The sequence below is a fragment of the Helianthus annuus genome, chromosome 2 (assembly GCF_002127325.2).
Source record: "Helianthus annuus cultivar XRQ/B chromosome 2, HanXRQr2.0-SUNRISE, whole genome shotgun sequence".
NCBI classification, from domain to species: Eukaryota; Viridiplantae; Streptophyta; class Magnoliopsida; order Asterales; family Asteraceae; genus Helianthus; species Helianthus annuus.
The window spans coordinates 77890299-77901151 of NC_035434.2; the positions used below are offsets into that span (position 1 = coordinate 77890299).

Below are 10853 nucleotides of genomic sequence, written 5' to 3' on the forward strand. Positions count from 1 at the left end.
ACTATAGTTTGGACTCAGCACCCGCTCATGCGGGGGTTGTTAAGGACAATTATTTGCATGGATTACAGTGGTGATCATGTGTTACGAACTGCCTCGGGCAGTCAACCCGCAGTCATTGGTATCGATAGATCTGTGTCGATAATTAACATGCTTCGTTTTCCGCTGTGTACGTGCTGGTTATGCGTAAACTATTTCGAACTCTATATGCTATTATCAAACTTGTATACTCGCCTTTACACTATGTGTATTGACTTTTATTTTAACGTATGTGACAGGTGTTTAGGATGCTTATCTGCTAGGAAAGCGAGGCTAGAATAAAGCTCTAGAGTCCAACAAATAGTTGTCTGTAGTAATTGAATCAAGGGTCTCTAGAAGCAGATAAACAATTGCTATATTTAAATCTGAGTTGTCGGAACAGAATTAATTGCCTAGATTTGGTCTGTAATAATTTGTTTACTGTTTGAGACATGGTATGGGACATGTTATTTTAAATTGAATAATAATGATAATTGTTATGGAAACTTCTGGACAATCTGTTTCGCTCAGTGCCGCGCCCCGATGATTCCGCCATCGGTTGGGGTGTGACACTATTCGTCAATCGATGGAAAAATCGCCGAGGTTTGGATGCTTCCTATGTCGTCACACATGTTAATGTCCTCGCGAAACATTAGCGATCTCGATTTCCTTACATTTACAGCTTACATTTTACAAATACATTTTTCAATTACATACCATGTTTTATACAATTACAACTCATACAGTTTATACAAACTGCATGAATTCACACCAACTTTGTTGAAGATTTTCAAACTTACATGTATTTCAGGAAATTAATGGAAGCTTTGCGGGTCTATGTTCAAGAAGCCATGTGTCTACGCTCCTTTGCCACTTTTGAAGGATTTGTTCATTATATCTCGCCTCCTTGCGGTGATATAGGAAACAAAACCTTGATCTTTTAGTTTGGAACAATGTTGTAAACTTTTAAACTAATGTCTTTTGAAGAGATGTAAACTCTTATACTTAACTTATGTTTTGAATTGTGAAACAATGAATAGCAATTTGGAGTCTGTTTATTTCATGTAATATGTTTACTTGTTCGTATGCAATGAGAATCAATCACGTTCACACCTCGCGCTTCCGCCTATGAAATGGGTGTGACAAAAAAACCTTTACAATGCTAGCTAGCTAAAAAGATGAAAAGAATGAGAATAAAACAAAATTAAGGGAGTGTTATAGGAAGGTAAAGAAAAGACAAATCTAAACTCCCGCTCATGCATCTTTGATCTCCTTGAGTTCATGCGTCTTTCAATCTCCATGCCTGTGGGACCACACTAGCAACTTTTGAAAATGTTGCGTGTCCATTCTTGTTTGGTTTCAGTGACGGCGCTCCAAAGACACATCTCATGCATGTTGTGTCGATCAAGAACGCGATAGGTGACTAGTTTTAAAAGAGGGTGTGATCAATAGATAGTTTTGTAATTTACACTAATAAAAATCATAAATTCAATATCACCATAATTATCTTTTATCTTTTTTACTCTTGCACTTATAACACACCTCCAATTAAGTACCGTTGACCAAAATAGAGTCAAGTACTCTTTTAAGATTATAAGGCCGTACGAAATCATGTCTTTTCACAAGGTCATGGGATGTACTCTAACATTTAGAGTGTTAACAATGACATGACATGTTAACTAACATTGCAAACCACTCTCTTTTTGTGTTAAAGGGCATTAAATGGGTTATGTGTTAAAATGTTAACCCAATACTAAATAAATTGAATTAATTATTCTTTTCTTTTTTAAATCAAAAACCATTAAAAAATAGGATTAAATGAAGTTAATAGAAGTAAATTATTTCCTTAAAGTAAGATAAGGTGAAAAAGGAAAAAAAAGGTTGATATGACCCTTAAATAGAATTAAAATAGGTTAAAGTATCCTAAGACTATGTGTAATGGGGCTGTATATAGCGCCATTTTCCTTCATAACGCCCCCATAGCGCCCCGAACACCACTACGGGGGGCGTTATGGGGTAAAAATTTTCTTCTCCCGTTATATATTTCGCGGCGCCATGCTTGTTGTTTGTTTTCCCTCCACTCACACAGACATATATATATACATATATATGTATAGTTTAAGGGTTTATTAGTTAATTGGGTAATGATGAGGTAGTGACGTTATGACTACGGGCTTAAATGCATAAGGCCCCATAACGCCCACACGCTGACGTGGCGCGCCACGTGTCGCATAACGCCCACAAAGAGGCTTTATGACTACACATGGCCTAATATTCAAATATTCAATAGTAATGACATTCATGAAACCTTCACACCTAATCCAAACCCATAAAGTGTTCACAAAATTCCAACTCACAAAACCATCACAAATCCACACCCATGCCAGAAAAACCAAACCAAGACCAAACGAATTACTCAAAGAACACCTAAAATTCAACGCAACATCCAAAGCATTACTTCTGTTTCGTGATATGATCAGAAATGCCACTTCATCCATCGACAGCTACTCTGTTTTGTACATTATCAACGCCTGCACACGACATTCTGCTAGACACGAAGGCCGACAGTTCCATTCCCTTGTCGTAAAACTCGGTTTTGAACCCGTTATCTTCATCCAGACATCGCTGGTCAGCTATTATTCTGCGGTGGGTAACCTTGGTTATGCACACCAGGTGTTCGATGAAATGCCTGAAAGAAATGTGTTTTGTTGGACTGCGTTGATTTCGGCTTATGTTCGCAACCAGAAACCGAATGTTGGGCTTACGTTGTTTAGGGAGATGCAGATGGGCGATGTGGACCCGGATCATGTCACTCTCACTGTTGCGCTTTCTGCGTGTGCTGATCTTGGCGCATTGGACGTGGGGAAGTGGATTCATAACTTCGTTCGCCGAAACGAAAAGATGAATAAAGATTTGTCGTTATATAATTCCCTGCTGAATATGTACACAAAGTGTGGAGATGTTGAAACCGCGAAGGTATTGTTTGATAACATTAAGGAGAAAGACGTCACGACGTGGACTTCCATGATTACCGGATATGCGATCCATGGTCGAGCGAAAGAAGCACTTGCCCTTTTCGCAGCAATGACTGATCCCAAAGCCCGTACTAAAATTGTCCCGAATGATGTTACGTTTATTGGTGTTTTAATGGCGTGTAGTCATGCAGCGATGGTGGATGATGGGAAACGATACTTTAATTCCATGGTTCAAGATTATGGGTTAGAGCCGAAACTTTCGCACTTTGGTTGCATGGTTGATCTTTTATGTCGAGCGGGGTGTTTACAAGAAGCTAAAGATTTCATTTTGAAAATGCCCGTGAAGCCAAACGCGGTTTTGTGGAGGACACTACTTGGTGCGTGTAGCGTTAGTGGGGATGTTGAGCTTGCAGAAGAAGCACGTGTGCGATTGGTTGAGTCTGAGGAGAATTTAGCGGGTGATGATGTTATTATGGGGAATGTATATGCTTCAAGAGGAATATGGGATAAAAAGGAGATCGCGAGAGACCGGGTTAGTGAGAGGAGAGTTCCTGGTTGTAGCGCGATTGAAGTTGGAAGTGAAATATATGAGTTTGTAGCTGCGGGTTGTGATCATCCGTCTGCTTGCAAGATTTATGAGGTTATTGAGAGCTTGATGAGGAACATGAGAGGTTATGGATGCAATTTTGATACTTGTCAACCATAATATCATTGATACAAAGAAAATTTGTTACACGTTTGGTCAAAATGGGTTATTTGTGGGTCAAAGTGGGTCATTTTCGGGTCAAAACGAATCGAGTCTAGCTATGCCATTTGAACTCACTAATAGCAGTTTGATACGCGATCAATTTTGGACTTCATGATGTGATAGAAGATTAATGATTATATACGTTAAGCATTAGTATGTGTCTTATAAGGGGATCTGCAATTGAAAAGGCTCACGGATGGAGCGACATCAGCCACTAACGGACGTCTCTCTCCCCTCTCCTCCCTCTCACAGTTTCTCCATTGGCGTCTACTTCTGCATCCTTGACCGAGGATATCTGCTTTCAAAATTGACATCATCCTTGAGCCTTCACGCGGCATCCATGGGCTCACAAAACGCCTATATATCCTTTAAAAACTATACAATAAAGTGACGATCAGGCAATGCATGATGAGAAAAATAGAAAACCAAACCGACCATGTTGGTTGGGTCAGCTTGACAAGTCAAAAGTCAAAACCAACGAAACTATTTGGTTTGGTTTGACAGGTTGAACCACGACGTAATTTTCCTTCTCAAATTTTTTTTGCAAGGATTCAGTTTACACGCACGGCCAATTCAAAGTTCCAAAAAGTGAACTGAACCATTGAACCTTGTTTTCCGAAACGTATAATGTTACGGTCATAATAGTATAGGGACCTAATTGTAATTGTTGAATAGAATAGGTATTATTTGTAACTAACTAACTAATCATGTGGTGTACTAAAAAAGAAATGATAGAATGGAATAGGTATTGATTGATTTGAGATAATTCCTCTTCTGTTGTGTTCTCTGTTTATCCATCTTGAAGTTGATTACCGATTTGTTCCTAACAAATAAACTTCAAACCGAAGTTCGATTGTTGAAACCATATATAAACCACAATAACAAAAAAAAAAAAAAAAAAAAAAAAAACCACCCGTAAGAGGAACACAACCACAATGATACTTGAGTTCCAGTTGCATATTGAAACATTAAAATATTTCATTCATCATTCTCCAATATGTTTGTTGCTAATATGAACTAACATATTATAAACAAAATTTAATTTAATTACACTTCAATATGCAACAGATGCAAAGTTTGTTTGGACATCATTCAGAAACAAACGACAAGTCGAATTCTTCCGTTCATCTGCTGCAGATGCAAAGTTTGTAATCATAAGACCACATTTCAAAATTCACCAAGAAACAAACTTAAAAAAAACACTATCGAATTCAAATATTGAACACCTAAGGGTTATAATATTATTAAAAAAGATGTTTCTTACAGAGATAACGAGTGCTGAAATCACATCTGTACTTAGAATTGTTCTATGCAGGGACTGCCACCGGTCTGGTGCTGGTTTTGATACCTTTTATTGCTGTCGAGAAGTTGAATCGCACAGAAAAAGGTAAGAAACACCAAAATATATTATGGTTCAAATTTTTTATTAACTTTTAGTTACCAGCAGCATAATCTTTAGCTCCAAAAACTGCAGAACCAGCAACTAAAGCATTGGCCCCAGCCTCAATGACCTGCCACCGCATATAAGATGTTATCTGACTACCCAAGTCCCTAAAGTTATTTCGAGGTGGTGGTCGACCTAAAAATAATTTCAGTTCTGTATAAATTCTTTTATACAAAATAATGTGCTACATATGATTAGTCGGATAATTTTTATTATGATAACAATCTAAATCTTTGAATAAAAGAACGACACTTTAGCTTTAGCTAAATCTGATTTGACCCGTTTGAAAAAAAAAAAAAACTCAGTCCAAACTAGCCCATTTCAGATTCGACCGATTTTAGCTTTACGGATCAAAGCTGGCATCTAGGATTCTACCACCATAATGATTTGTTAGTTTTGTACAGATTTTTGAAAATAAGTGATGTGTTAACTATAATTATATAGATAACACTATTGTAATAACATTCTAAATCTTTCTCTGTACCTAACAAATAAAAATCCTAGGGGACACGTGTCACTCTCCTGTGCCTCCTTTACCTTTTTTCCCGGCACTCACTCCTATAAATTATAAAAACTTCTTTAACTGTTTTTCTAATTTTTGTTTCCCGCCTCTCTCTCCTATATAATAATAATGATTTCTAAAATACTTTTTATAAACGTTTTTTTTTTTTTAATTTTAAAAACAGTTAGGTTAGTTCATAAAACATTTTTATAAATTGAACATTTCTCTTATTCTTTTTATAAAACATTTTTTACACAATAACCATATAACGTTTCTAGAAATTGTCTTAAAAATTATGTAATATGTCATAAATATGTATATTGTAAATCCTATTACTAAGTATGTAACATTGCATTTATTCAACCTGTGTAATACACCTGGTTTCTAACCTAGTCTTTGAATAAAAAAGGACCCTTTTTCTTTGTTTTTTAAGCTAAATTTTAGATTCGACCCATTTGAGATAAAACCACAACCAAACTGCCCATTCATAACTAAATGGGTCAAAAGATTTATACTTTCACTAAGTACCTTGTATGCGTTGGCGGGAGTAACTCCACCATCTACCTCGATCCACGGGTTAACACCCTAATCATCAAATAATATAAAAGGAGACATCAATAAATAATCATGTAACAAATATAGAGTCCTAGATAATAATAATGAAATAAATAAATACCTTCTCCACACACATTCTCCTCAAATCTGAGATCTTCTTCACTTGGCTCTCAATGAAACTTTGGCCACCAAATCCAGGATTTACAGACATGATCAACACCAGATCAACCACTGTTAAAATGTCAAAATTACACTTTATCCGTCACATCAACTTTGTACCGTTTGTGAAATAACAACATATCCTAGATAAAAAAAATTGCTTTAATTTTATACTGTTTTCGTCCCTATGGTTTGTCAAAAATCACTGTTTCAGTCCATTAGTTTAAAAATTGCGATTTCAGTCCCCGTGGTTTCACTTTCGTAACAATTTCAGTCCCTGTGGTTTCACATTCGTAACCATTTCAATCCATTTATTCTATTAGTACAGGGACTGAAATGGTTACGAGGTGGACTGAAATGGTTACGAAAGTGAAACCACAGGGACTGAAATCGCAATTTTTAAACTAATGGACTGAAATAGTGATTTTTGACAAACCACAGGGACGAAAACAGTAATTAACTCTTTTTAATATGAAAATTTTCCAAAAAATGAAATGTCACAATCTTCAAGGAAAAGGCCCAAATTAAAGAATATAGTAAATTAGGAGGGAAAAGTTGTAATATTACTATAAAGCGTTAATTACGTTTTTTGTCCCTGTGGTTATTTGAAAATAACCATTACAGTCCGTTAGTTTAAAATTGTCAAAACAGTACCAGCACTTTCGCTTTTGTAACAATTACAGTTCACCTCTGTTAACCCCATCCAATTTACCGTTAAGTTTTTGATGAAAAGACGTGTTTAAAAAAACTATAAAAAACAAACAATTTTTTTTTGTAAATTAAACAAATGCTTTAAGATTTTGTATATCATATCTTGAACATAAACCATCACACTAAATGCTATAAGATTTTTCAATTATATAACATGTTTTCTACTCTGAAGATTACGACACATGAAAAGTTGAATGTGTGTGTGTGTGGGGGGGGGGGGGAGCGGCAATTTACCGTCAAGGACATATTCGATTGTGCTCAAGGATGTAGCAGGGTTTAGAACAACTCCGGCTTTCGCACCAAGACTCTTAATCTGAATAAAACACAAACATTAAAAGATTTACCGATCAGAAAAAGTATTTTTGCAACATGAAAACTAGTTAAATGGGAAATCTTACTTGATTAAGGGTACGGTGTAAATGGATAGTCGAGGATTGTTCACAATGAACACTGACAATGTCGGCTCCAGCTTTTATGAAGTCGGGCACTCGTTGCTCAGGTTCAACAATCATCTGTCATACTTCAATTTCTAATTAGCAAAATAATAAGAAAAAAACGGACACTAAAACCTTTAACATATTAGAGGAGGGATACCAGATGCACATCCAATGGGAGATCTGTCACTGGCCGTAATGCATCAACAACAAGCGGTCCGATTGTAATGTTAGGAACAAAACGACCATCCATTACGTCAACATGTATCCAATCACAACCTGCCACCTCAACGGCTTTAACCTATAACAGAAGATTTGATGATAAGAGAGCAATAAGTGAGTATATGGAATGTTTCAAGTATCAGGAAACAAAGAATAGTACCTGGTCTCCCAACTTTGCAAAGTTTGCAGAGAGAATCGATGGAGAAACAATGATATCACTTTTCGAGAATTTATCAACCCGAGAAGCCTTCACAACAGTTCTAATTGCCCTCCTATATACACAAACTTGAAAACTTAGAATACCGTATAACGGAAATCCATTTATCTAACAGCTCAAACAAACAAAGTAGTTTAGCTTGTTATATCCTAAAGTTCATTTTTATCAAAAACTAGATATAAACAACAATCTCCATTTTCCACTATTACTGCATCAAAGAAAACAAACTAAATTTGAATTGTAAAATATTAATTTTAGGGATATGATATTGGCATAAGGGGAAATTAGGAATCAGTTTTGTTCTCTTTTCTATGTTAGTATAATATAATTAGTAGTAGTTTTACAACTAGTTTTTGACATCGGTAGTCTATTACAATTATTAGTGATTTTTGTTTTCTTTTCCATTAGCCACACTATATGTTATTCATATTTGTTATTCTTTGTAACAAAAAATAATAATAATTTCGAGCCGAGTTCTCCGTGGTAGCTGCACGGTCTCCTAAGAGCACTGAGTACGTTTGTTTGTTTGTTTGTTTGTTTGATCAACAATTAGCAACTCAATTCACTTCAAGCAATGTTTTAAACTCCGGTATATGTATCGTACCGGATTTGGCTCAAAAACGGTTTAACCGGGTGTATCGGGTGGTTCAACCGGTACAACCGGCCGGTTTGAAGTCTTCAAGTACATAAATATAAAAAGAAACAAACTCCCCAACCCCTAAACTGTGTGGGAGCAGCCTCGCGGTTTCATGGGATAGAAGGTAAGATTTGTTTGTTTGATCAACAATTTCAATCCAGACCCAACCAATAGCTTGTTATAAATCTAAAGTCGGAACTACGTTTGTTTCATCAACAATTAGCATCTCAGTTCACTTCAAGAACATACATATAACCATGGTTGTAAAAGTTGCTAGGCGCTCCCAGGTAAGGAGTTGCGAGTACTCAGCCTAGGAGGAGAGTTTTCGGACATGATAAATCATAAAGAAATGAATTTTCGTAAAATTATATATATGTCAAATATTATAATTTTACCAATATTTATAACAAAATACGTTAATATTAATACAAATAAAAAAATCCATGTTCAAATACTAAAGTATTTCAAAAATTGATATTATTTATCAGTATTATAGACACAAAAATTATGTTTTATTTTTTTTAACTCAAACTTGTCCGGAGTTGACCGACTAATACGATTCTAGCCAAGGTTGACCGTCATTGATCAATTCCGAGCAACCAACAGAGTTGAATAAAACACAGCGGGTGACCTAGTTTTACAACATTACATATAACAAGAAACAAAGACTCTAAACAAACCAATACACTGATCTGATCTCTATACAATTCTATGACAAAACTATCAACCCAAAATTCAAGATTAATAACAGGGAATTTTACCTTGTGTAAGTAACTGAACTGGGTTGAAACACAGAGGGTTTAACAAGCTTGCCAAACCCATTAATCTGTGATTGAACAAGGGCAGATGAGCTCAAAGAAGCTGTTGACATTTTATCAAACAGTTGGTGGGTATAAAATCAAAAGGTGCGATCTTTACGCTAATTCTTTCTGGTGATCAGATAGTTTGGTATATGAATGTTAGAATGGATTAAAGGACCGAGGATTGACATGTGTCGGATATTGCTTATCTGCAATGGATGGCCATGAGTTGCAGATAAGGCGAAATGAGCTGTGGGTGTGGGACCAAGATCGCTACACTGATTGGAAAATGGAAAGTAACTAAATGTGCGGACAATTTTATACCTTTATGCGACCGTATTTTGAATGGAAGTTAAAAGGAGAATAATCAAATACCCAAAAAGTAAAACATATTGTTGAAAGAATCGAACAATTGAAAATGGGAAATGAATTAAGAGGGTGTTTGAGGTTGAGTTTTGAAAATGGATTATGTGTGTTGAATAATCAGAATCAAATAATTAACTTTAACAAAATGTGATGTTGTAAGATAATGTTTGGATTTGATTATGTTACTTGATATCACAATAATTAGATAATCAACTATTTGAGTGTTTGGCAAATATATATTTAAAAAAATAAACAAGTGAAAATCCTTTTCTAAACGCAAATAATCAATTTTTGAAAAACTACGTTTTGTTGCAGTAAGGGGGAGCTGATTTTGGAAAACTGTGTTTTGTAACTTTTTAAACGCAGATAATCATTTTTTTTTAATTTTTTTACCCAAACACTCAAAAATGATTATTTACGATTTTAAAACTCAATAATCTAAAAATCTCTTTTAAAACTCTACCCCAAACACCCTCTAAATTTGTTATACCTTTATGCGACCGTATTTTGAATCGAAGTTAAGGAGAATAATAAAATACCAAAAAACGCGGAAAAGATCATTTACGGTTTGGCTATTGTCTCTTATTGGTGCATTTGGAAAGAAAGGAATGAGGTGGTTGTTTTTTGAACGGCCAATTTTTCCTCTTAAATATTTACATCTTCCAAGGAATGAACCTTAGTCTCCCCACAAGAGATAATTCCTCTTGACTACTAGGCTATAACCTAAGTGGCAGAATGAGATGATTTTTAACGAGATTAAATCTAGAGGGTTTGCTTAGGTTAAAGGTGTGTTTTAGATGAAGTTTATTTAAAAAAATAATAAAATACCCAAAAAGGAAACCAAATTCTTGAAAGAATCGAACAATTGAAAATGGGAATGAATTAAATTTGTTATACCTTTATGCGACCGTATTTTGAATCAAAATTAAGGAGAATAATAAAATACCTAAAATGGCGGAAAAGATCATTTAAGGTTTGGCTATGGTCTCTCGTTGGTGTATTTGGAAATAAAGGAATTAGGTGGTTTTTAACAAGAAAAAGTGTAATCCGTATGACATTATAGGGGAG

General features: G+C 35.3%; 2 protein-coding genes across 3 annotated transcripts; one reads left to right on the forward strand and one right to left on the reverse strand.

The window, feature by feature from the left end:
* The first annotated feature begins 2126 nt into the window (after positions 1-2126).
* Positions 2127-3845, forward strand: LOC110917714 (putative pentatricopeptide repeat-containing protein At1g74400). The gene has a single exon (XM_022162175.2). It carries the CDS (start codon positions 2269-2271, stop codon positions 3694-3696), a length of 1428 nt encoding a protein of 475 aa, XP_022017867.1. The 5' UTR covers positions 2127-2268; the 3' UTR covers positions 3697-3845.
* Positions 3846-4674: 829 nt separating this feature from the next.
* On the reverse strand, positions 4675-9638 carry LOC110917722 (ribulose-phosphate 3-epimerase, chloroplastic). Of its 2 annotated transcripts, none has more exons than XM_022162189.2 (10): positions 9381-9638; positions 7926-8037; positions 7704-7844; positions 7508-7621; positions 7344-7422; positions 6361-6470; positions 6213-6269; positions 5180-5249; positions 5003-5095; positions 4675-4866 (listed from the first exon to the last, which is right to left on the reverse strand). In XM_022162189.2, exons 1-9 carry the CDS (start codon positions 9488-9490, stop codon positions 5046-5048), a joined length of 843 nt encoding a protein of 280 aa, XP_022017881.1. In that variant the 5' UTR covers positions 9491-9638; the 3' UTR covers positions 4675-4866; positions 5003-5045. The 2 variants fall into 2 exon arrangements, with proteins under 2 accessions (XP_022017881.1, XP_022017877.1); XM_022162185.2 differs by having other exon boundaries at positions 4675-4869.
* Between the last annotated feature and the right edge of the window lie 1215 nt (positions 9639-10853).